Raw genomic sequence first — 25777 nt, forward strand, 5'->3', positions numbered from 1 at the left:
ATGGTAAAGAATATAATAACAGAGAGGAAATGAGAGTTCTCACGTCCAGGATTTTAGTGTCCCTGGTATAGTTAGCAGCGGATTCCAAATAATGCCAGAGGGGATGCTACTTCTATATTAAAAGAGGCTCTTCTATGTCATTCTATGTAGGCTCTGATCCCGCCTAAAAGATGATGCAGGTTCTAATACGGGCTAAAAAGATGATGCAGGTTCTGTCCCAGACTAAAACGATGATGCAGGAAAAGTGTGGACACTAAAACCCCGAGCGCGGGCACTCTCATTTCCTCTCTGAATATAATACTGAATATAATAACATTATCGTACGCTAAGAAACGTTCAAACATAACCTTACTTTTATTGTTTCCAAGTATGTATAAAACTGTAAGGGTCTATCGAACTCCGAAGATAATAATTTATTAAAATTGAGAGCTTTTTTAACCACACTGGACTCTATTTATACAACCGCGTATGCTTGAACCACATAAAATGTAGTTTGTCAGGACACCTCATGCAGGTTATATTTCGACAAAATGGCGACAGTTTGACGGTTATGCGACCTGTGGTACACTTTGTGGCTCAGTGAACCGCGTCGCCACTGTCGCTTTCATCCGCGATTTTGGTGGTGGAAGAAACCGCCTTTTTAAAACCAGCTGACGAGATGTTACGTCAGTTGGTCGGTACCCGTTACCATTGGATGCACGTTATTGTTGTCAGCGACGATTACATCGAGAAACTGTGAAATCGTATTTCCTTTTCCGCCGTTCAAACGCGTCGCCGAATCATGGTAAACATCGACGAATGTTACATGACCGTACTTCGGCTGGTGAAAGAGGCTGGCTCAGTAAGTAAAAATTTCTGTGACAAAATCAACAATGAGAAACGGATAAGATAATCTCGCATGGAAAGCACATCGAGTTATTCTTGGATAACAGCGAGTCACGTCTATCGATTTTACTGCTTCGGATTTCAATCAAGGTGCCAAACGTAAAGGACACGTTCCCTTGTAGTTTCCGTCGACAGGGTCGTTTTACGTTCTTTTATTCTGGCCAGTTTGTAGTGCAAAATTGTTAGACACTAGAGATGAATTCGAACGTTTGTTTTGACAATTATTTCACACAACGTGGTAACAATGTTCATTTTAAATTGATCGATGTGTACGATTGTTTGTACCTTGAATTGTTAGGTGTGCGATTAGTCACTCTTCTTTTATTACGTGACTAGTTTTTTAGTGGTAGAATAGATAATGATATTAGTGTGTACACGTGAACATGCACTTCCTCGACTTCTAAGATAGTTAGGTGAAATGACAGCTCCGTTGCGTTTTAGGCTGAAACGAAGCGGCATATCTATAACCTATAATCTTGATCATAATAAACATTTAATAAAATAAATAAAAATTGTGAAATGTGTTTTATTCATTTTTATGTTCAAATGTGTATCTCATGCTGTAATATATATTATACTTATACTAATTTTTCTATCGTTTTCCCTACCTGAAAAAATAAACCAAAATCTTTCAATTAAAAATTGAAGGTCCTATTGAATCATTATTACACTACGATGAAACAGAGTGAAAGAATCTGTTATAAAATTAGCATTCGTTTTTTGATACTGTTTTGCTTGTATAATTATGCTTAAGTATTATTTGAAGTTTTATATTGTCTTTCCATAAATAAATTAAAATCTTCAAAAAGAAAATTTACCACTCAATCATCATCAAGATATGATGTAATAGAGTAAAAAGATTGATCATAGAATCATTATTTGATTTTTATGAATATTTTACTAAGAATAACCTTATTTTTAGAGATCAATTTAATATATAGATTAATCATTTTTAATTCCAACCGTTCTAAAATATAATCTTACTCGTAGTGACCGATTTGATATAAGAATCAATCATTTTTTAAACAATTTATTATATTTTACTTGTATAAATGTGCGATAATTTGTAATAAACATTAAGAATTATGTTATAGAGATTTCAAATCTTTAAGTTTATGCAGTCGTTCGAATTAAATTTAAATATTTGCAGATCGTCAGGGAAAAGATCAATCAACCTCAAGATCCGATGATAAAGTCATGCGAAGTTGATCTTGTTACTGAATGGGATCAAAAGGTCGAGAAATTGTTAGTGGAGGGCATATCTTCAAAATTTCCCGACCACAAGTACGTTACTCATTTTACATTTTTTAGCTCAGAGCACGTTTTACAAATTACAAACAGTAAAACATCATACATGAAATATTTTCTCTGAAAGTACTAATTTATAAATTTAATATAAAACTAGCGAAAACTGTATTTAACAATTATTAAAACTCTTGAAAAATTTGTAGATCGTAATATACATTAAAAATATTTACAATGTATGTAAAAAAGTTTGTTTTTATATACAGGGTGAGTTAATAAAAATTACCACTTAAAATATCTAATTATTTATTGACTTTATCAAAAAATGTTTGAAGCATCTAAATAGACTGTAATTTCGTCTTGCCCATCGAAACATTTACACTCGTTATGAGTTCGTTGTGGGGTCGAACAATATGTTTCAGTGGAATATTCCATCCCCAAGCAGTTCTAGAAACATTGAACTGACTCGTAAATTTAAAAACATGCGTGTTACTTAAAGATTATCAGAATCATCTGTCAACTGTAAAATATAATATTTATTTACTTTGGTTAATAAACAATATTGAGATATTAAAAATTAAAATTTGGTATGTTGAGACAAAATTTGTTTGTGATACAGGCTGGTAATCAGCAGACGTCGTGTGTAGGTGATATTGGCTGTAAAAGTGTTGCATTTAAGTCCAATATTATTATATTTACATTACTTTCATTAATAAAAATATTTAAATAAGGTAAACTTCATTTTTCGTTTTAGTTTTAAACATTTCGTCATTCGACGGTTAATGTAACTTCGTAGGATAATTATTATTTACATATTCTTTACAATATGGATTTATTGTAATGATAATATTAATAATACCAACAAAATATATTTTTCTAGATTTATAGGAGAGGAAGAAAGCTCACTCGGTGGGAAAATCGAATTCACGGACGCCCCAACATGGATCATCGATCCGATCGATGGAACGATGAACTTCGTACACAGCTTACCGCACACTTGTATATCGATTGCGTTAGTTATTAACAAGGTTACAGAAATTGGAGTTGTTTACAATCCGATTTTAGAACAGTTTTTCACAGCTCGTAAAGGGCAGGGTGCATTTTTGAATGGAGCTCCCATTCGGGTATCTGGAGAAAAAGGTAATTAATATATGTAACAACTTTGTTTTATACAAAATTAATAACGTTAGAATTACCAGTCAAAGTGGCCCGTTCCAGATTTTTTATGTTACAATTACTACAATTTTTAACAAATTTTTGTTGGGCATTGTTAAGTAAATTAATTTAATCTTGTATGTATAAAAAAAAAATTAAAAAAAGTCCCCTCAAAATCTGACAACAAAATTTTCATTTATTTAATTCGTACGGTAGATCATTATTTATGTTTTCTTTTTCAGAATTACGCAAAGCTCTTGTAATGATGGAAATGGGAACCAGCAGAGATCCTGAGAAAATGAAAGTTGTTTTGGCAAATGCGAATAACATTCCTGCACAAGTTCATGGGTAAAGCATGTTCACATCTTATACTCTGTAAAATATTTTTCAACTTTTTTTATTCTTGTACCTTTCTTATATAACGTTAATGTATTTTTCTAGATGAAAGATGTATTAAATTATATTTTATATAAAATGCATTCAATTACAATTCACAAGGAGCTATTAGTTTCAAAAATATTTTAATTTCTAGAATACGTGCTTTGGGCTCTGCTGCTTTAAATATGTGTATGGTTGCTATGGGCGGAGCTGACGTATCATTTGAATTTGGCATTCATGCTTGGGACATTGCAGCTGGTGATATCATTGTCAGAGAAGCCGGTGGTGTATGCATAGATCCGGCTGGTAATTGCCCTTATTACGATTCAATGTTTAAAGTAAAATGATCGTTAAGATATAAATTAATTTACTTTTTCTCTCAACCCCTTCAATTTTGATTTTAGGCGGTCCGTTTGATTTAATGAGCAGAAGGGCTCTGTGTGCATCGACAATGGAATTAGCACAATCACTAGCCGAAATATTAGTTCAATATTATCCCGAACGTGACTGAAAATTGTACTGATGACATATCAAAGCAACGCAAGCATTTCAAATGTTGTTGACACTATATGCGCCACACCATGTACATGTCTGACGTATGTACATTTTGTATCTCATCAATTTTCCTTTCTGTAACGTGTCGTTTTAATTGTAATACGCAAGGTTTGTTTATTGTTGCAGGTTTCTGAATTAAAACAATAAATATAAATATTTAAAGAGTGTACTTATATTTAATTTCTTACATAAACGTTTGAAACAGAGGTAATATCTTCAAGAGATATATATAAACAAATCTAAATTTAATACAAATTATTATGTATATGATGATAAAAGTGCTTAACATTGACGGCAGGGATTATTTAGCCTTCCGAAATGTAATTTGTTTATTAATAGATATAAAATACTGTATCAAAGCGCAATGTGAAATAAATTTATTTATCCCATTACGCATACGTGTAATTTATTGTGACGATCGTTATAGTACTTTTTCACGTGTAAAACTTGATTGTTCGCATTAAAACTATGTTTTCAAAGATTTTGTTTATAGTCATCTGAAAACTGAAGGCCAAAAATATTAGTATTACGTTTTCTTCAATGTTACCTATAGTTGAGTATATACATATGTATGTACATACGCGGCATTTAGGTATTTCTAAAATTGCTTAAAATTGTTTAAAATTCTCACACACATGTACCTTACCTGTTCACATACTTACGGTTTTATTAATCTCAATGAAATATTAAGACAAACCTTCCTGCTGTTACAAATTTAATTAAACACTTGCTGATCCCTGTTGCGATAGTCGTTCATTTTACATATAAGTGAAGCAGCTGCTGCGAGGATCCTACCCCATTTCCTTTGTCATCATCAGTGCTTTCCATCAACTGATTTCATCACCTCTTCCATTGCCTCCCCTCCTTACGGGGAGGGCTACAAGTGAAACATTACCAAATTGCCAATTAGAAAACTATAAAACTAATCTAAGTTTCGGTGTATTCAATTTTTATTTTAGTATATTGAAATTTCCCCCTTAATATCTAATTGTTCTTGTTTATACGTTCTATTGCACAAATCCTTTTCTCTTACAAACATTAGAAAAACAGACTAGATACTCATGCTTTGTAAAGTGTAATAATCAAATAATGAAACTCCACTACGTATTCTTTTATATATATATATATATATATATATCCTTTCAAGACATCACTTTGCGACTCTCTAGAAGTATTATGTACGACGACTGTTAGCATATGCATGAGACAAATTTGCTCTGCCTTCAAGGAGATAGAATACAAATTTATGCAGGCTTTGACTCGTAACGGAGACAGTCAACGTTTTTAATGAAAAACGGATACACTAAATATCCCATAAGGCAGTCCCCCAAGAATACCTTGCAACGGGATCGGCGTTAAAAGCCCGCATAGGTCGGCCCGCACTTAACGATGCTTTGAATCGAAGACTCATCTGAAACATAAGCAGCCTCGTACAATATTGTCATGTAAAAATATATACCACGAACCATTCAAACAGCATTGACGTTCTGCCGTATCGTACTTAAAAAAAAAGAAATGAATAACGCAACGATTAAGTAAAAGAAAAAAAAGGAAAAAATTTACGAAGCTAGGGTGCGGAAATGTATGCCATGGGCATGTTCGTTAAAACGAAAACATTAGTTTTCATGACAAAAATATAAGACCGCTATTTGTTACTATTGTGCGTTAAATAATTTTCGTTGCTGTGTTAAAACTATCCGTTTGGTAAATATTCCAGACCTCTATTTTTCAGTGCAAATATATACATTATTATTTTCATATATTTTTCTTTACATTGTCACCTAAATAAATGCAACGTCAGATGTGAAAATGAATATCCGTGATACTAACGGTCAATTAGTAGCTGAGTGTTAACATAGCGACTTATTTTACAACACTTCCTGAAACATATGTCATCTACCTATTTTATATCTCGTTACTAGGTACGAAACGGAGTACAGTTTGTTTGTGTATTTTTTTTTTTTTAATATATTATAGCTACGGCACGTGCCTTTAAATGCACGGAGCTGCGCGCGATTATTCATATTAGTCATAATATGACTGAAAGTATAAAATACAGGGCTCGTTTCTCATTCAGTTAAGCATGTGTCGATTTATTTCAAATAACCTATTTACTATACAATTTGTATTTTTTTTTGTCTGTTAGTACAAGTCTCTTTGATTTACTGAGAGACTTCAAAATGCCATGCACGCGCACATTTTAAAGGCCAACAAAAAAAAAAAGAACGAATCGTTCGTGAATCGGTTGTGATTACCAAATTTATAAAGTCTTACAATTTCACAAACACGGAATCATCTCATTGTGAACGTAAACGCATTATCGATAACGATTTGTGAATATAATAATTTATACGAGATATTGTTTAACTGTAAAATCGCGCACGTTTTCTTTTCCCTTTACCTTTTCTTATTGTTTTTTTTTTGTTTCAATTGAAAGATTGAGAAAAAGAAAAATACTATGTACCACCATTATGCTAAGTATCGATGGCCAGTGCTGAAAGAGGCGGTCACTTTTTCCCAGTTCATATCGTCCACAGAAGAGAATACGATTACCACGTATGAAATTCTGCATGCCTCTTCTTCTTAGTGTAGCATCGTTGATCTATATACTTTATCGGTGCTGTGCACAGAGAAAAAGAAATAAACCATATCTAAGCGAACAAACTCGAATTTGAAAGAAAAAGAAGAATTTACACGGCAAAGAGGATTTTTACAGCCTGATATACTATATTGTTCCGATCCGTATAAACGTATCTCGTTTTATGCGTTGTTTGATACAGCAGCGAACTCTCCAACATTTTTATCGTCATTTTGTAGTGGTTCTAATTTTAATATAAAAATATTGCACTCTATTGACCTGCAATAGTTATCATTAATTAAATAATACAGTTCAGATTGATAGAGTACAACATCATATGTACGTTTGATTTCAAATAATATTTCTTTCCCTTATATATATGTATTTGTAATATATATATTGTTTATTCTCCAAATGTTTCTCTTTGCATCACTTAGACGAGAGTTAGAGTGAATCGTGAAATTTTGCACCGCCTCTTTCTGCTAAAACGAATACAAGACACATTCTATATAAAGGGACACCGCCTTATGTTAATTTGTTTTATAATATACAACGAATCGTAAGCGGTATCGTTTCAAACAGGTTTTGTAAAGTTACGTTAATGAATTCTCCGATGTGGATGGACCCTGGACAGGGTTACCTAGATCTTTTCTTGTATAAAGGGATGCGCCAGAGCGTGGTTCACAGTAATTCTCTTTCCGGCATCCAGCATCAATGTTCGCTCCAGCAGGTCCTTCAGTTGTCCAACTTTTCTACTTTGCTCCGGTGGCAAAGAATTCCCACCTAACTCGGCACCAAGGTCACGCGTAGCAGGCAATGTTGACATTACTGCAACTTTTTCCTAGAAATGTTCACGGTTTTATATATCATGCGCGGTTTACAATGTCAACGGTTAATCTCTACATAATTGTAAAAAGCCACTTACCACACTACAAAGGACAAGGATGGAAAGAAAAGTAGAAAGACAACTTACCCGCTCCGTAACCTTATCAACTTCATGATACAGGAAATTGCAGTTAGAGTCAAAATGTTGGTTCTTGAACGTGCCCTTCCTAATTAGTTTATTAGGCATTTTTCCTTTCAGGTCCATGAAGAATTTCAACATTTGGTTGTTTGTTTTACCCGAAAACATTATTTTTCCCGTGTACAATTCATATATGGTGCATCCCACAGACCACATGTCAATGCCGAAATCATATGGTATACCAAGAACTAGAAAATGGTACTGTTAACGTCTAATACATGGCAACGGTTATGAAATTTCTATAGAAAACGAAGATCTTCCTAATATGGGTTCGATCAGTGTACCCAAACTAAAATACACAGCTTCTATCAATTTAAAAAATGTATACAGGGTGTTTGACTAGATATTTTAGGAGGTGAATTTACAACCCAAAATAAGGTGAAAATTAAAAATGACAAAATTCTAGTTCAAGTTGCATTCTGAAGTGTCGCATTATTTCGATTGTCGCTTTATTTCGTCTTGCAGAATCAGTCTCCAAAATATCCTTTACTCACGGTCGAACAGCCAGTATAGTTATTTATATGCACGACTCCGAAATCTAGTCGCCATAAAATTATCTGTTTTGATCAAATACAGCTCTCTTTGCAATCACTTTGTATGATGTGCACTACTGCATTACCATTAGTAACTGGTTCAATGCCGAGTAGTAAGTAAATAAGAATTAATCTCTTGAGTTTTGGCACTTGATTTTGTGAATTGCATGAAGGTGTAACATATTAGGGGGTTTTAGCAAATAAGAAAATTTTTTAGATGAAGTCAAAAGACTGAAACAGTTGTCTAATGAATATTGTATATACAGGTGTCGTCGCTTATTCGACAGATTTTTCTCCGCTTAATAGCCACGAAATTATTCCTATCAAATCTTGGAGTCTCAAGAATAAATAGCTGGCGGTAATTCTCAAAATACCTGTTCCTCTGATAGAGGTGTGCAAGAAAATTTCGGGATTCTCGGGATAATCTACGATTAACAGACCCGACGCGAACAAGGAGGTTTTTGTGTCTATTAAGCGAGTATATACGTATTAATTTGGCATTATAGACGAGCAATACTTACTGATTTCAGGCGCACGATAAAATCTGGATACTAAATACGGGGTCATGTCGTTCTCATGTGCATGGGATGCAGAGCCGAAATCGCAGAGTTTCAATACTAGTTTGCTTTCACTGACTAGAATGTTATCCGGTTTGATGTCAGCATGAAGAATGTTTGCACGTTTTAATAGCTTCAGAGCAAGGAAAAGTTGCTGCGTATACGATCTTACCGCTTTAACGTGTAAACCAACGTCTTTACCATACTTTTTCAAAACCTAATTACACACACACGTACACAATTCAGTTATATTACGTATACTAATGTTTCATTTTGTAGAAATATAGACGGAAAACGTACTTCTCTTAGATTCATGGCTAAAGGTTCAAAAACCATACATAAATGATTTTTGTGAAAAAAGTGCCTAAAAAGTCGTAAACAATGGAATCTGTCTTCTGGATCCGCGTCATTAAGTTTTCTAAGAATTTCTAATTCCTTAAGGCCAGTTTTATGCCTGAAACAATAAGTAAAATGTAAATGTGTAAATCGATAATGTTGCATAACAATGCAATATTGTGCATACATTAATACATTATTCCTTATTATTTTTACAGCCACGTCCAGATTGCCTCTAGCACTGTCTCTAGCCCTTACAACATTACTAAATACACCTTGACCTGTATATCCATAGACAACGTATCGGGAATCTAATGTTTCGCCTACTCGCACTCTAAAAACAAAATTAATTATGTACTACATTCCCTGTTACAGAAATATAAAAAACAAAACAAAAAAAAATATATGTTACCGGTAATATCCTTCTGCATCATCCCAGTTGTCTGTTAAACTTGGGTTATCTGGGCCACCTTGTCGCTTTCCTTCGACTGTAGGACTCTGTAAAACGTAATGATATTTAGATACAAGTGAAAACATTTACAAACTTTTGTTATAGATACTTACACTAAAGTCACCAATATTATCTGCTTCGGCGAACATATCCCATTCGTTTGGTTTCTTCGCGTTCTCCTCTGGCTTGAGTTTATCGATGGATTTTGTGTCATCATTTTTCTCAATATCCTCCGATGGTGTGTCGTCGAATCTAGATTTTCTTTTTTTAACCATTTGTGGCGACTTTGGCTTTTCGGGCAGTGGTGGAGTGTGACTTTCTGAAGTGGATTCATTATTGTTAGATGGGACCTCTAACGACTTTTGTGAAACGTTTGATTGACTCTCTGATGGTGGGGTGGCTGGTACAGTGTTTATATCGGCAGACATATTGGAGTCTTCATTTGGTCCGCCTAACCTCTGTATAGAAATAACATAGAGTTACGTAGTGTTCAATAACACTTAAAGGAATATAGTTATAAACGGGCACTTAAAACCGGAATGATTTTGATACCAATATTACACTAACAAGTGTAATAAGTGGCACTGCATATCAGTTTTGGCATTTGATAACATAATGTCAATAATAAAATTATATTGGTTTTAAATCCATGTTCAAAAATACTTTGAAATTTATAATAAATTTGATTATAATCATAGGGAAGCAGAAAAAATTACTGATAAATACCAGTACATATACTGGTATTTTTATACATATAGCGGTATCATACTAGTGCAACCAAAAAATACAGGATTTTTAAAATTTTGGTAGATTCCCAAGGTATAAAATATACACATACTTTAAGAAGTTCTTCCCTCTGTTTCCGCCTACGTTCTATAATTGCCTCCTCGTCTTCTTCTTCTTCAATATCAATATCTTTTATATCCTCTTCGCTAGAGCTATCTGAATGTTCCACTTTCAGTCCCTCTGACAAAGAGTCTTTGTACTTATCATTACGTTCTCTTTTACCGTTCTTCTCTCTGTCTCTTTCATGATCTCTGGGGTGCTTTTCTCTGTCCCTTCTACTTCGAGACACTGATCTAGAGGTCTTGTACCGATCGTTTCGATCTCTATCTAATCTACCCCTAATTCCGGGGCTGCGAGACCTTCTAGTACTTCTTGACCGTTCTCTGATTCTCTCACGGTTTCGATTATCTCGCACATCATTTCGGTCGCGACTATTTCGACCTTCCCTATGTCGGTCTCGACTTGCATGACGCTCTCTGCTATCTCTTTTGTCACGACTATGTCTGTCTCTGCTGGAAGGCCTCTCTCGACTGCGACGATCACGGCTGCTCGGACGATCTCTGCTAACATGTCGATCACGACTTACATGACGATCACGGCTAACGTGTCTATCCTTACTCACGTGCCGATCTCGACTGCTTTGTCGTTCACGGTTTTCCAGTGATTTGTAATCGTTACGTGATCTGGAATTGTGATGATCTGCAGCATCCCGTCGTCGTTCTTCTTCCCTGTAATTGCACCTGATTATAGATTGTTGAATAATATGAAAATTAGTTTAATATTAAACGTACCGTCTATCTTGTTCTCTTTTACGCGACTCGTCCTTTTTAATAGATTCTTTACGCTTATTATCTTCTGACCTTCTGTTGCTGTCTTCTTTGCGGGACGACTCATCCCTATGTCTGTCACTTATTTTTCGTGTTTGTCTATCATCCCTTCTGCTTTCATCTCTTCTTAATTCTTCTTTTGTACGTACCTTTTCGTCTCTTCTTCTGTCAGAGTCTCGCCGTTTGTCTTTATGCTCCTCTCGACTTCTACGATCCCTGCTCATATCTACAACAACACGTCTTTCAGGTTTTGTTATCTTTTTCCGTTCTCTGCTACCAGATTTACTCCTAGCCCGTTTTTTAGGGGGTACATTATCATTTTCACTGTCATCTTCCACAAGTATAACATCCGGCGTTTCAGTAGCTTTTACTTCCTCTTGATCTGCTTCTTTATCCTCCTTTTCAGATTCGTCCGAGAGATATTGTACTAGGCATGCTTGCAACCGTTCCTGCACGAATAACAGACTATTGTTAGCAAGCGATTTCTATAGTTACATTTATATATAAATATACAGGATCAAAACCAAATGCAAACAATCATACCTTTTGTTTCATTAATTCCTCAAGATCAATATCGTCTTCGATAATTGTACAATCCACCTCATCTGAATCTAAATCTATTAATTTTTCATCTTCGCTTTCTTCGGTAGAAACAACTTCTAATAACGAGCTTTTCACTTTGCCATTTATACCAACATCCTTTTGAATTATACGCGATGATTTTTCATCCAACGAGCCATTTTCAACTTCCCTTTCCTTTTTAGGTCGTTTATGTTTCTTGTGCCTTTTCCTGAAATGTTGCACTCAATAGTCTTGTGGCTTCGCATTAAATAATACATTATATATTACACATACCTGTCCTGTCTGTCAATCTTCCCATCGTCTCTTTCAATTAATTTGTCTTTCTTATGTTTGTGGTGCTTATGTTTTCTCTTTTTCTTTTTTCTTTGGTCATTCAACATATCGGACTCAGAATCTATGCTAACAATGTCTCTTTTATCATCTAAACATTCTAGATCTGACGAACTGAAATACATTTTCATAATTACATATTATATAGCTATCCATTAAATTAGTCATCATATTTCAAGCAAATATGAAATTTCATTTATATAAACAGTGTAAATCGTATTAATCTGAATCACAAAATGTCTCAAATATTAAATTAATATTTGTATTTCTTTCATTCATAACGATTCGTTTAAACTTGAAACAAATAATTTGGTATTTATATCAATTCATCCAATAACTGTTAAGCGGTATCTATGCAAGACTCGCAAGTTACTAAAACACAAAAACTAGGTTATTTTTTCCAGCGAACAGATAGTAAAGGGCACCGCACGAAAAGCAGATATTTTCATTCTAAATTTATTCATCAGTCTTACATAATGCTGAAAAAGAAGACTTTTTCTAATAACGTACGAGATTTACTCCGAAAATAAACAGAGGATCACGTAAGTATATGCGATGTAAACATACTATCTCGCACATTTTTTTGCTCGCCAGAAATAAGAATCTTTAAATCAATGCAATAATGTTTATCGAAATGTACGACTTACCCCATGATTAAAGTTGTTAAATTATTGTTAAGAATAAAACTACACAAGCACTGCACAAAACAACTACACGCATATATGAACTCTTTAATGGGCTGCCATCTTGTATGTTCGATCGTGTTATTTCGAGATATCTCGATGTGGTATCGCACGCGATATATATCGATACGAAAGGGTTACTTCCGGCTGTATCTTCTCATATTTCAATTTGAATCCTTTTTACGAAATGTAGATTTCTGGTAAATGTTACTTCTTAATTGTCTATTTAAATTATAAATAGATTTATTACTAATTTAAAATAAACAAAATTTAACCTTTAAATGTTATTATCTTATTAATTTACATAGTGCTCGAGTTGTAAATGCAAAAACTTAAAAACAATCTATATTTTTATACATAATTCACAAAAATGTAAAACTTCAAATTCAATTCAATTTTTAATGGCGCATCTACGCCGTTTTTATTTTAGTTAATGAAATCTAACTGTTTTATAATACGACATTTTTTTCACAAATCATGGCTCATCTATCCGATAAATGTTATGTATTCTCGAATTAATTAATTTCATTTATGATTATGTATTCCACATCCATCTATTCCACATCAGAGTGAATTCAATTTTCTAAAACTGTATATTCATTGTTAATTTGTATCTGATGAATATATTATTTGCTGTTTTCAAGTAACATAAATTTTGTTACATTCACAACAATTCGGACTATAGGGGATTGAAAAAGGAAGGATGTAGTCGAGAGGTCGTTGGTATTAAACGAATAATCACTGGAGCTTTGAATTTGCAATAATTTAATTCGCAAAAATGTCTTACAATATATAACGCGAAGTATGCGACACGTCGTTGGTGAATTGTTGCTGTTGTTCATGCACCTATATTTTGTTACGTCTCGCGACACCAACCACGCGTGGCATTGCTTCGTTTGTATAATATCTAGTCTTATTGACCAGTCGCGTAGCCGCCGGCATTAAACACCAGCGACGCTTAATAAATAATTATTACAACGGTAATGGTAACGAGTAACAATTAAATATACATTATACATTACGAATAAATACTAAAAGTAATCCTCGCAAACTCGGGTGAATAACTGAACGATGCTTTCCGCTCGCGATATATAAATTCATATACAAAGGATTCGGGATACGTGGGTGTGTTGGACGATACGGGTAGGGGGTTCAAGTATTCTTAATCATTCCTAAATTACTTTACACAAAGATACTCTTTCACGAGTGATCGATTATCACATTATTCGATCATTGGTGTCTCGGGGATTTAATAGACTCGCAGTCGACGATTCTTGGTTTGCATTTTCTCTATACGAAGGAATCTCGAGGAAGTTAGGACGTTTCCTTCTAACATTTTGGAAATTCGTGCGATCGACAGAACACTTGGGTTCATCGTTACTTAATAATTGAGCTTAATAATTTGCTTAATAACGATAGCTTCATCGAAAAAAGAAAGACTACAGAAACGAAGAAACAGTATACCGAAGTTTCACGATGGCGTAATATTTTCTACAAAGAAATGTTGTTTATCAGTTATTTTAGATTTTCATTGGTTAAGTAGAGATTTGCATACTCTGAAAGAAACCACCGTGAAAAAAAATCGGATACGGTTTCTTGGTTTCTCCTGGGGACAATCGTTTCGAAGTGTTCTTTCGATTCGCATTTGAGTTTCCAAAAGTACGATTTTAGTAAGTAAGAATAGTGATTGATTATCTGGAGAAGCAAAAGTACTATGTACTTCGATTTCTTCGTTTCGATTCCGTGTGTGTTTGTGCACGAGGAAGTCTTGGTCCGTTGAGAGAAACAAAAAAGAAAAAAAAAAAAGAAGAAGAAGAAAAAAAGTATAATCTACGCTGACTAGATTCTACACCCATCCAGTATCGACTCTTAGATTAAATCTAGTCGCTACACGTTCGACTCTAAAGAGAAACGGTTCGATATCGTTTATCATTACGTTTTCGCGGTTATTATTCTATGACGGTGTTCACGTGAGAGATCAAAAATCAAAAGTGTTAGAAGCCGTAAAAAATTTGTAAAAGAAGAAAGGTAATGATCGTCGATTATCGGAAGAAACTTCTTGATAGATTTCTGATAACGAAGCCGAGTTTTGTTGCCTGTTTCTTTTTCGTTGTAATCGCTTATGCTTTAAATTTTCGTGGTCCTCGTTAAGAAGAAGAACAATCGGGATCATTTCCCACTGTCTTCGCCGTTAATCCATAGAAATGCTTTTATTCGAAGAGCTTTTTAGCGTAATGCCAAATGCGGAAGAAGTATTCATCTTTTCGGAGAAGCCTCGCCCTCGCGTAAGAATGAATGTCGGCGTCCATGTTGTGTTCTCGAAGCCAAGAACTTGTGTTCTCTGTGCTGAAGCTCACCGATGCGGTTTCACCCTTCTCAGTGGCTTCTGCGATTGGCTCGACCACTGCCAATTCTGAGAAAATCAAAAAGATAACGATTAACCATCTTTAGAAAAGTATTTCGTCGAGCAAATGGTTTATTTAGGTAAGGAAAAAATTGTACTGAGAGATCATACCGGAAACAGGTACAATGTTGAAAGGTTCGTCAGATTCCAAAGCTTCGCTGAGGCCGATCTCGTTCCTCGCGTAGATCCTGATCAGGTACATGTGATTCTCCTGGAGGTCCCTGATGTTCAGCTTCTGCACATCTGCGTTCACCCTGGCGACCTCCATCCACATTGTCTTCTTTGCGTCCCTGATAGCGATTTTGTAACCCTCCAATGGCGCACCGCCATCGGTTTCCGGTCTGCCCCAGGAAATCACCACTGTGTTCGCTGCAATCTGCCTGATCTCCAATGGCGCCGTTGGTGGTGATGGCACAGCTATGAAAATGATTTAATTTCGATTTTTGATTATCACACATCCAAAAAATCCTTCAATTTCTCTGTTGAGTGAAAATACTTACTCGCATGTGTCTTCAAGGTAACCGGTTCCGAATTCGTTGGTAAGCTGAGCCCTTGGTTATTCTCTGCAAAGATTCTGAAGAGGAATTCGCTTTCCTTCAAATTCTCAACGCAATATTGAAGTGTCGTGGCGTCCAAAGTAACAATCTTCGTCCATCTCGCGCCTTTACCAATTAGCGGCCTCTTCTCGATAACGTATCCTATTTAGAGGATAGATATTAGCATCGTGTTTCGATTGTAACAATTCATATTCATACAGAAAAATCTTAAAATATATTAAACAAAAATGTATACTGGTTTGCTCCAAGCTTTAAAATGAGTCCAGGTTTTTGGTTTTATTCTTTGTTTGTAAGAAATTATCACAATTTAAATATCGACAATTACTGTTTAAATACTTTTTGCACCCACTGTATATACGCGTTTCATAATTTTTAGCTATACATGATTGACGGTTTACCTGTGAGCTCTGTGCCGCCATTGCTGGTTGGTGGTGACCAGCTCAAAGTTACACTCTTGCTCGTAACATTTGTCACTTGTACATTTTTCGGGCTCGATGGTGGTGCTGAAAATTATCCAATTGTGTAACCAGAGTCAAAATACATGCTACCAAAAGAAAAACGTACGTCACAATTTCAACTTACTTCTGCTGATAACTATTTTCGATGGCGGGAATATGCCTAGCAAAGCGTACATGTTGCTCTCGGTGAGTGCTGTTATTTCTAAGCGATAGTTCAAGCATAAGCATTAAATAAGCGTCGCTCGCGATGTTGATTAGAAGCTTATGAGAAGACTAAATTACAAACGGTTAAGCTGATAAAAGTGTTATTAGATGATTGCAAAAGTTCAATTTTATTAATGATCCCTGACACATATGAAATTAATTCTTTTTAATTTCACGAATGACACTACTTACCATATGCGATTAGCTTTAAAGATTCACTAACATTGTTAAATAATATGAATAATACGATATAATTCTTACTGAGTCGTTTGCCCGGTGCGATTGCTTCTTCAGCTACATAAGGAGGTCCAGTTCCGACACTGTTCTTCGCTGTTATCCTGAAGTTGTATGGTACATCTGTTTTCAAGTCTGCTACGGCGAAGTGAGTCACTTCGTATTTGGTGGTGCCGATCTATAAACAATAGGTCGACGTAAGTACCTATATGCTTCAAATTTTTTCGTTCGAATAATTTCTATCTAATTTAATAACCTTCTGCCAGGTCTTCTTCGATTCCTCTTTCGTTTCAATGATGTATTCCGTGATTGGCGTTCCGCCATCGTTCTCAGGGGGCTGCCATTTTATCGTGAAGGATGTCTTCGTCATTCCTGATACTTCTAGCGGTCCTCTTGGTGCTCCTGGTGGTTCTGTGAATACGTTGATGAAGTTGTTAAATAAAGTTGTATTTGATAAGAATACAAATTTAAAGATTAAATTACACAAACGAAATGAAAGAGGCTCAAGAAATGGCGAGGGGAGTCATTTTTGCGCCGATTAGAGAATGGCGAGTGCGAAGGTGAGAGAAGATAAGGATTAAAAAAGTACTACATCTAGGCAGTTAATGAAAATAAAGAAAATATCTAATAAAAGATCAGTGTGTAGATTAGAGAATGTCAGATGCGAGGATAAGAGAAGATAAGAAATAAAAACATTCTGCAACGAGATTAATGCAGCTCGAATGGAAACAAAGAAAATATCTAACAATGGACAGTGGATTTTATGCGTTTATGACAGAAATAGGTGGATGTAATTTTAAATATAGCATAAATTCAAAAATTTAGAAGAAAGGAAGAAACTCTTAAATCATAAAGATCCGCAGTTCACTAATGAAATAAACAAAAAAAAAAAAAAATGTCATTTTTGTCGTACCGAAGGAAGTCCTCATCTTGACCGTGTCCGATTCCAATGGTTCCGATGCTCCAGCAATGTTCGTGGCGATGATCCTGAATTTGTACTCTGCGTTCTGCTGCAGTTTATGCACGCAGAAGCTTTCCACCTCCTTGTCGATGTCGACTACTTTCACCCAGGCCTTTCCAGGTTCACACTTCTCAATGGTGTATTTCTCAAGCTCAATACCACCATCGTCAGCCGGTGGTCGCCATTCAAGAGTAACTCGATCTTGTCTGACTTCTTTGAAGATAACCGGCCCTTGCGGTTTGCTTGGTTTGTCTGAACAGTTCGGGGAACAAACTTGAGAATTATGAGAAATACAAATTCAAAAATTAACATATATACGATCTACCGGCGATTGTTTCACAATTTCTGAAAGCCCAATGACAAGTCTTACGGCTAAGGGTTTTTTCAACAGATCTTCCCACAGCAATAGCAATTTCAAGCGTGGACCAGTAAGTCGGTCCCAGTAACGCAATCTAATAATTTTGTTTCGGATTACTGTGCAAAATAATATTTTTATGCACTATTTCTCTGGTACAGCAAAATTAATTAAAGTACTATTAACAAGTTTCCAGTAGACAGAGTGTTAAATTCTTCTTCAATTTGGTCCGTCAAAAATGGTCCGTCGATTAGAGGGTTAATAAAAAAAAAATTCATGGAGCCCAAGAGACTCCTACTGAACCAGTTGGAACATTATCAGATTTCTGACACACTTACCGATCACTCTTAGACGCAGATCAACCGAGGAACTGCCGGCCTGATTGCTCGCCTTCGCTGTGTAAGTAGCAGTGTCCTCCCTGACAAGAGAAGAGATCGAGATAGTAGAAGATTTTTCCTCGGACTGAATGGAGACTCGTTTGTCGACGATCTTCTTGCTGTTCTTCGACCATGTCACTTCCGGTTTCGGGAAACCGCTGGTTCGAATCTCGACCGTCCATTGGTTGTTCACAGGGAGATTTTGGCTTGCCAAGGTTTCATCGTAACTGATCTTCGGTGCTTCCTGTATCTTCAGCTTGCAAGTTGTTTCCGCCGTTCCGACACTGTTCTTCGCCTTTACTGTGAATGTTGCCGACGAAGTCTCCGTGGTCTCGACGATGGTGTATTTCGTTAGACGATTCTCATACGTGATGCTGCTGTCTGCGAACGTTTCACCATTCCTCAACCTGAAAACAATTATTTTTTGATGCCACAACAGTTTCTTGCTGTTAACGCCTTGATCTGTAGAGTGGTCATCGGTGACCGCCACTATTAATTTGGTGAAAACTAGTGGCATCGAGTATCAATTGATTCGTTTTGAAATTAACTAAATTAATCATTATTAATAACTCTGTCCGTTTATACAAATGAAATAGGCAAGACTTGTAGGAAACACACAAAATGTTCGCGGCAGTCAGCCTGCTAGCTTAACTTTTACAGAGGACAGTGTAATAAGTTTTCTTTTGTTCACGTACACGTTCAATATAGTTTTTAAGAAAAGTATGTACCAAGTAATGTCCGGTGTCGGTGTTCCACCAATGATGCACGAAAGGGTAACAGTTTCTCCTAAGCCTGCGATGACACTCTTCAGAGGTTCCAGGACAGCTGGTGGTTCTTCTGCCGATGGTTTCGATATCTTTATGTAAGGAGATGTCGGCGATGTGTCACCTGGACCTTCTTCGTTTACGGCTGTCACGCGGAAGGTGTACTCTTTATTGGTGGTTAATTTTGTGACTTTATGCGTCGTCTCTGTTATCGTCTCCGTAATCTTGGTCCACCTACAAGTTAAAATTGATAGCAATTGCGTGAGCTCCACTCCATCAGAACGGATAGCATTAGAACATAAAATTGAAAAAAGGGTCTACAGAGAACTAGAAAGAAATGCTTTTAAGGGCCCAGGATAGTCACGTGACTTTTTAATTAATAATTTCCATTCACAGCCTTCGGATACAGACTTAAGATTATCGATATTATGAATTCCGACGCCAGAAATGTGCTTCAAGTTTTTCGGCTTTATTTCGCAGAGAATTTTTTGTCGGTAATGTAGTCACTCTACCTTATCTACGAAGACCGGGCCCTTACGAAATAAAAAGACGAAATACTCACGAAGTTTCAGTCTTCTCTTGGTGTTCAAGGATGTATTCGACAATAGGTGAGTTTCCATCGGAATCTGGTTTCTTCCAGTGAAGTGTGACGCTGTCTTGGGCGATTTCCAATGGTTCTGGTGCTCCCGGTGCACTCGGTACATCTAGAAACGTTAATACGGTTGCGTGATACAAGAGTCTTACTGCGCATTCAAGTATCAAGAAAATTCAATTTGTTTAAGTAGGATACTCACGCACTATGACGACGTTAATATCGATACTGGTCTCGCCAAGGTGATTCACCAGTTTCAAAGTGTAGTCACCGACGTCTTCCTCTTGGATTTTCTTGATGGTCAAGCTTGCGCATTCTTCGTCAAGTGACGGCACCACTCGTTTCGATTTTGTGACCACGGTGCCATTTACTGTCCATTCGTCGCTCGGTTTCGGAGTGCCGGTATAATTCACGACAATATCGACATCCTCGCCCTTTTTCACTTTGTATTTCTTCGGCGTGTCTGGATGAATCTTCGGTGGCGTTTCAACCACTGAAAATATGTCGAATTATGATTATTAAGCGTTCGTTAACAAAAGTTTCCTCGACGCGAGAACAGAAGTGATATGCTCTTAATTCAAATTATACCTTCGACTCTTAATTTCGACGACGTCTTCACGTTCGTGACTATTGCTATGTATTCCGAGACGTCTTCCACCGTGCATTTCCTGACGATCAATTTTTTGACAGTGCCTTCGTCGATGATGGTGTATTTCGGTGACTCCTTGATGACTTCCGTTTTTCTGTGAAATGGTATAATTATTAGAGCCATAGTACGAAAGATATATTTATTACAGGTGCGATAGGTAATGATGCCTCTAGTGCTGTTAAACATACTAATCGTTCTGATGTTAATCGTACTAATGTAAACTCCTTAGTTTATATAAGTGGTTCTAATAATTTGGCCATACACTGTGCACGCGAGTACATTAGGAACATAAGCAATAATAGAATTATTCTTGATACCCGTCGTTATTATGAAAAACAGATTGCAGTAATGTTGTGTTACGTTTAGTCTGCGTTGTATAGTTTTATTTTCTTACCTGAGCCAAGTGACTGGTACATTCTGAGATAGTTCTATCGTGAAGACTGCGTCAGCGTTCAACGGTACCAAAGTCACATCCGGTAATTTCGTGATGAAGTCGACTCCAGGTTCCTCGACAGTCAGTCTCGCCGACGAAGACTGTTTACCAACTTCGCAAGAATACACAGCCGCGTCTTCCGGTTCTGTATCGTAAATCTTCAGCCTCTGTCTCTTGCCGTCGATGGATAATTGCACGTGTTCAGAGAACTGTAGTTCCTGGCCGTCCTTGAACCATCGTACCAGCGCGTCTCCTTTGGTTAATTCGATCTCGAAAGTTGCTCTTTCGCCTCTTGCTATGGTCACGTCTTGCATCTTTGTAATAATCTCTGGTGGTAATTCTGGAATAATAGGAGAAATACAATGTAACGTGAATGTAATGACTACTCAAAGTTACTCGTTTCCGAATTCTTCTAAAAATACGGTGGATCCAAAAATTGTCAAAACGTTATAAACATTAAGAGAATGAGAGATTGTATTTTCGAACGCTGTATTGACAAAATCTGTATTATTTGAGAGGATTATTCTATTCTATGAGTTATGTTTACGATAAAGGACAGTACTCACCGACAACAGTGACTTCCGCTGAGCATTCTTGGTCCAACAGGGTACAAGTATATTCTCCCTCATCGTGTACCGATGCACTCCTAATTAGCAACTTTCTTACATTGCCATCTTTGACGAACTCTAATTTTTCTTTGCTGGGTCCCAACGGTTCTCCGTCCTTGAACCATTTGACATCGGCGGTTTGCGATGTAATTTCAACTTCCAAAATGGCGATCTCACGTTCCTTCACTTCGAAGTCTTCCAACTTCTTCACGAATTCTGGTTTAGTGGCTGTAAAAATGAGTTGAAATTTACATTATAGTTCGGTAATAACCTATACAATAAATTTTCACTAAATTTGAAAATGTCGAATGACACTGGACTGAGGAATGCAAAGTGTTGAATATATAAATCAAGATTGATAGGATGAGTTTATAGGAAATAATTAATAAATGTTTACCTTTAACAGTGACATTGCTGGACGTAGATTGATTCTTAACGGTGCACTCGTAAACACCCTCGTCCGTAGGACTGACCTTCTTAATCACCAATTTGTGTACATGTCCTTCTTGAATGATCTCGCGGTGATCCATGCCACTGACTTCTTTGTTATTGTGCCACCATTTCGTGGAGACTGTGTGAGATGTCTCGCAGGTTAATTCTAGCGTCTTGTACTCATCGACGATGACTTCTTCCTCCAGCATCTTCGTGAATGTTACTGTGTCGACGTCTACCGTGACCTTTGCACCGTGCGAAGTTTTTCCAACGGGATTGCTAGCGATGCATTTGTAATCTCCGGCGTCTATCTCCGAATTAGCGTTTCGAATCTCGAGGATAATGTTCTCGCCGTCGTATGTCTCTGTGATGTTCGGAGATTTCTCCAGAGGCTGGTTATTCCTGAAGATAACACATTTGAAGATATTATTGCTTATTATTACTTTATGATTTTTCCGTTTGTATCACGAAATGTATCATGAAATTTTGTAAAATACGAGAAGAAGTTTAGCTTGACGAACATTACGAGCGTTCGTACTTTAAATTTATCATAAAAGACTTTTTAATCGGTAAAATAATTTTTCATCTTGGACCTTGCTTCTCTTGGAAATTAAAAATTTGTATAAAGATTTACAATATAGTAAACGTATTCTACATAACACTCTACCTCAACCACGTGACTTCCGGCACAGGATTTCCGGTGACCTTGGCCACAAGTTTGAAGGTACCCTTTTCTGGAACAGTAAGTTCTTGGAACCGTTCCGTGAAGAGTGGAGGTTCTGGAGCACCGCTTGGTATTTCTAAAAAAAAATAATTCCACATTTTACTTACAACTCATCCGTTTCGGTCATCGATATGTTCAAAATGGAATATAAATTGCAGCAAGCAAAAGCAAAAGCATATCCTACCCTTGATGACAGTGTAGTGTTCGTACAAGTGCTGTTGCATGTTAATGATCAGAGAAGGCTTCGTGTATACTGGAAAAAAATATTAGCGAAGCATATTGCGGCATTAATATGCGGTAATGTAAAATTAATTAATACACTACAAAAATGTGGAGATTTAATATTACCGTGTAATATCATACACAAATTTTTAGTTAGCAATTACCACGGCCCCGCGAGAGACCATGAACCATTTATAGTAAATAAGCAAAGTATTAAAAGCTTTTGTTAAACATTAATATAGCTCCATCTAAAGACTGATATCCCTAAATGTAAAAATTTATATAAATGTCCACAGTTTAATTATAGGTCCAGAGTCTCTCGTTTTGCGACAGCGAATAATTAATAGATATTGTGAATGCGCGATTAGCGTTTGTAGCAAATAGTTGAAACTGTTTGTAAACCGAATTTCATAAAATTCTTACTTTCAACTGTTAATGTTGCTTTCGTCTCTACCGTGCCTAGATCATTGGTAGCCACCACCGAATAATCTCCAGTGTCCGACACTTGGGGTTGAATCAGTGTCAGTGTGTTCACATGGCCATCTTGTTTCGGTGTTAGGCCCTTCAGTGGTTTGCCATTCTTGTACCAACTGACCTTGGGCGCCGGATTTCCGACTATTTGAGTCGACAATACTACAGTCTCGCCTTCTCTGACTACAAATGATTGCAGGGGTTCAAGAATCTCCGGTGGTTCTGGCTTGCCGGTCTTCACCTACGGAAATTATTATATTAGCAATATAAATTATATATATATATATTAATAATAAAGGAGAATAATGTTGAAGATCTACAAACCTTCATAGGAATCTCAATGGTAGCTTCACCTTCCCTGTTCTTAGCAACGATAGTGTACTTTCCTTCTTGCTTCTTTTGCACCTTGACGATCTTAATTACACTGCAGTACATGTGCATGTCGCTTTCTGTCGCGACTATGATGTTATGCTTAGTCGTGATTTGCTTGTCCTTATAGTACCACGTTATTTCGGGTTCAGGTACGGCGACCAGGCGGCATTCCAGGATCACATCATCGCCTTCGTTCACATACTTCGCCTTTGGTTTTCGGGAGAACGTGGGTGGTATTCCCTCCAAGATGTCGGCCAGGGATGATTCTCTGTGGACACGCATTTATACAAAATTTATTTATTTATGTTGACGCACAGTTTCAAACAGCCCCAAAAGTATTCGACTACCGTAGGCACTAAATGAATTTCGCGCTGAACTGCGGATTTGCAAATGAAACGTAAATTAAAGTCTATTCCTGGTGAGTGAACTGTGGATATTTATGCATTTACGATAATTTTCAAAAAAAAAATATTAAAATATGAAGTTCGACAGAATTGTTTCATTTACAAAGACTTCCATTGAAAATGGGGTGCTATTTGATTCCACTTTTTGAAAATTTATAAAACTTGAAAAGTGAACATCCGCAGTCTATTGATGAGCATTCCTTCATTGATTTTAGTTTAGTTTACTTCGTAAATTTTTATTTCAATAGAATATTAGGAATATTCTAAGACGGAAGAAAAGTTTAGTTTCAGAATTAAAATAGCGCCGAGGGCAAAGGGTTAATAATGGAAATATTATATTATATTTTTGAATGATAAAGAAACGTACCTCGATAGACTCTTTCTGGATGGTCCAGTCAGATCCGATCCATGATCTGAAAGAGGTGCTTCCACGGTCAACTCTGTGGTACTAGACGCAAATCCAGCAGCGTTTTTGGCAACGCAGGTGAAAGTACCGGCATCTTCAGGGAACACTTCTCGGATGATCAGAGTGGCCACATTGTCATCGTCGTAATACATTTGGAAATCGGGAGACGGTTTGATGATTGCAGTCTGTCGGAACCAAGTGATCTGCGGTCTCGGTACACCTTCCACTTGACACTCGAATTGAACGGTATAGCCGTCCGGTGTGTGAATTGGTTGCAGTTTCTCAATGAACCTTGGCGCTGAGGCCTTTTCGCCAGGCGCAGGCTCTGTTAATAAAAAAACATATTTATTCGTGACGAGCACGCGACAAGTTATTCAACAACCAATCAATGTAAGTTTCTGAGAATGAAAACTAATAAAAATAAGTATTCCGAGCATACCGAGTACTCTGAGCATGCTGTACTTATAATGCAAAGCAAAATTGATTTCTATTTACGAATTCGGTAAAAATTACTGTTAGATAGATCAATTGATTTGTTGCACTTTTTAAGTCCTTCTTGAAAGTCTAAGGGCTACGTATAGATAAACATTAACTTACTTTCAAATACTGGTAATTTGTCGATCTTCTCGTGTAATTTGCGTTGTAAATAGAGAGTATAATGCGCTTCGTTGAGAAGATACTGCGCTGGGACCCATCCTTTCTCTTCTGTGAGATGTTTCTTCACGAACCACCAGTCCTGGTTGGTATGATCTGTGGAAACAGAAGACAAGCAATTATTTTCGCAGATCATTGCGTAATTTATCGAATGACGAAAAAGTCATAAACGTACCAATAACGTAAACCCTTTCACCTTCCACGAGGTTGATGGCTTCGTCAGTTTCTGCCACGTACGAGCATATAGAGAACATTGTATCGCCATCGCGGACAACGTACTCGATTTCATCTGGAAAATTCCGCAAAAGATGATAGAATTTACAAAATATTCAATATCGAAACACAATCGAAAATATAACAAAATAATCTAAACATACCTTCCTCCGAAATCTCCTCCTCTCTGGTGATACTTAGCGTTGCCTCTTCTACAATGTTATAGACATTTAAGTGAATAATTTAGTATCAACGAATTAGTTAAAACATATAGTACAAATCACAAAACACTGTACAATTATAAATTGATATTTTTCAGCGACCAATTTTGCATTTATTATACAGGATGTCTCTGCAACCGTGGTATATCCGTAAAAA

General features: G+C 36.4%; 3 protein-coding genes across 25 annotated transcripts in view; 1 reads left to right on the forward strand and 2 right to left on the reverse strand.

Annotated features, from left to right (window-relative positions):
- Positions 1–652: 652 nt before the first annotated feature.
- On the forward strand, positions 653–4610 carry LOC143355814 (inositol monophosphatase 1). The gene is made up of 7 exons (XM_076790938.1): positions 653–841; positions 2036–2169; positions 3011–3270; positions 3528–3633; positions 3818–3969; positions 4068–4259; positions 4345–4610. Exons 1-6 carry the CDS (start codon positions 782–784, stop codon positions 4172–4174), a joined length of 819 nt encoding a protein of 272 aa, XP_076647053.1. The 5' UTR covers positions 653–781; the 3' UTR covers positions 4175–4259; positions 4345–4610.
- Prp4k (Pre-mRNA processing factor 4 kinase) lies at positions 4581–12987 on the reverse strand. 5 transcript variants are annotated; one of them, XM_076790935.1, is made up of 16 exons: positions 12870–12987; positions 12166–12336; positions 11854–12100; positions 11275–11759; positions 10536–11211; positions 9811–10155; positions 9659–9744; positions 9434–9580; positions 9211–9364; positions 8875–9127; positions 7770–8008; positions 7437–7637; positions 6933–7075; positions 6683–6838; positions 5556–5629; positions 4581–5095 (listed from the first exon to the last, which is right to left on the reverse strand). In XM_076790935.1, exons 1-12 carry the CDS (start codon positions 12872–12874, stop codon positions 7437–7439), a joined length of 3009 nt encoding a protein of 1002 aa, XP_076647050.1. In that variant the 5' UTR covers positions 12875–12987; the 3' UTR covers positions 4581–5095; positions 5556–5629; positions 6683–6838; positions 6933–7075. The 5 variants fall into 5 exon arrangements, with proteins under 5 accessions (XP_076647050.1, XP_076647049.1, XP_076647052.1 ...); XM_076790934.1 differs by having other exon boundaries at positions 6913–7075; XM_076790937.1 differs by having other exon boundaries at positions 6683–7075; positions 11854–12094.
- Positions 12988–13653: 666 nt separating this feature from the next.
- Sls (sallimus) overlaps positions 13654–25777 on the reverse strand; it is a 197246-nt gene continuing 185122 nt past the window's right edge. For 15 of the 19 annotated variants that reach the window (XM_076790970.1, XM_076790966.1, XM_076790961.1 and 12 more), the window contains 24 exons: positions 25564–25611; positions 25362–25475; positions 25130–25282; positions 24494–24857; positions 23675–23990; positions 23303–23591; positions 22842–22910; positions 22601–22733; positions 21899–22335; positions 21460–21729; positions 20855–21233; positions 20400–20554; positions 20014–20304; positions 19782–19923; positions 19184–19453; positions 18417–18862; positions 17676–17975; positions 17019–17173; positions 16790–16940; positions 16449–16526; positions 16265–16369; positions 15810–16007; positions 15421–15726; positions 13654–15318 (listed from right to left, as the gene is read on the reverse strand). In XM_076790970.1, the coding sequence (XP_076647085.1) occupies positions 15116–15318; positions 15421–15726; positions 15810–16007; positions 16265–16369; positions 16449–16526; positions 16790–16940; positions 17019–17173; positions 17676–17975; positions 18417–18862; positions 19184–19453; positions 19782–19923; positions 20014–20304; positions 20400–20554; positions 20855–21233; positions 21460–21729; positions 21899–22335; positions 22601–22733; positions 22842–22910; positions 23303–23591; positions 23675–23990; positions 24494–24857; positions 25130–25282; positions 25362–25475; positions 25564–25611 (5372 nt within the window). In that variant the 3' untranslated portion in view covers positions 13654–15115. Of the gene's footprint in view, positions 15319–15420; positions 15727–15809; positions 16008–16264; positions 16370–16448; positions 16527–16789; positions 16941–17018; positions 17174–17675; positions 17976–18416; positions 18863–19183; positions 19454–19781; positions 19924–20013; positions 20305–20399; positions 20555–20854; positions 21234–21459; positions 21730–21898; positions 22336–22600; positions 22734–22841; positions 22911–23302; positions 23592–23674; positions 23991–24493; positions 24858–25129; positions 25283–25361; positions 25476–25563; positions 25612–25777 lie in introns of those variants that run through there. The other 4 variants (XM_076790951.1, XM_076790952.1, XM_076790953.1 and 1 more) reach the window with 4 other exon arrangements.

The sequence above is a fragment of the Halictus rubicundus genome, chromosome 7 (genome assembly GCF_050948215.1).
Source record: "Halictus rubicundus isolate RS-2024b chromosome 7, iyHalRubi1_principal, whole genome shotgun sequence".
Lineage (NCBI taxonomy): Eukaryota > Metazoa > Arthropoda > Insecta > Hymenoptera > Halictidae > Halictus > Halictus rubicundus.

Excerpts from the sequence above, each read along its gene's own strand:
- Prp4k (XM_076790936.1), bottom strand. Across the intron at positions 9,581-9,658 it reads GATGCAGAAGGATATTACCG|AGTGCGAGTAGGCGAAACAT; the intron begins GTAACATATATT and ends TTTTGTTTTTAG. Across the intron at positions 9,128-9,210 it reads TAGCCATGAATCTAAGAGAA|GTTTTGAAAAAGTATGGTAA; the intron begins GTACGTTTTCCG and ends GTGTGTAATTAG.
- LOC143355814 (XM_076790938.1), top strand. The coding sequence starts at position 782 with ATGGTAAACATCGACGAATGTTACATGACCGTACTTCGGCTGGTGAAA. Across the intron at positions 2,170-3,010 it reads TCAAAATTTCCCGACCACAA|ATTTATAGGAGAGGAAGAAA; the intron begins GTACGTTACTCA and ends ATATTTTTCTAG. Across the intron at positions 3,634-3,817 it reads ATTCCTGCACAAGTTCATGG|AATACGTGCTTTGGGCTCTG; the intron begins GTAAAGCATGTT and ends TTTAATTTCTAG.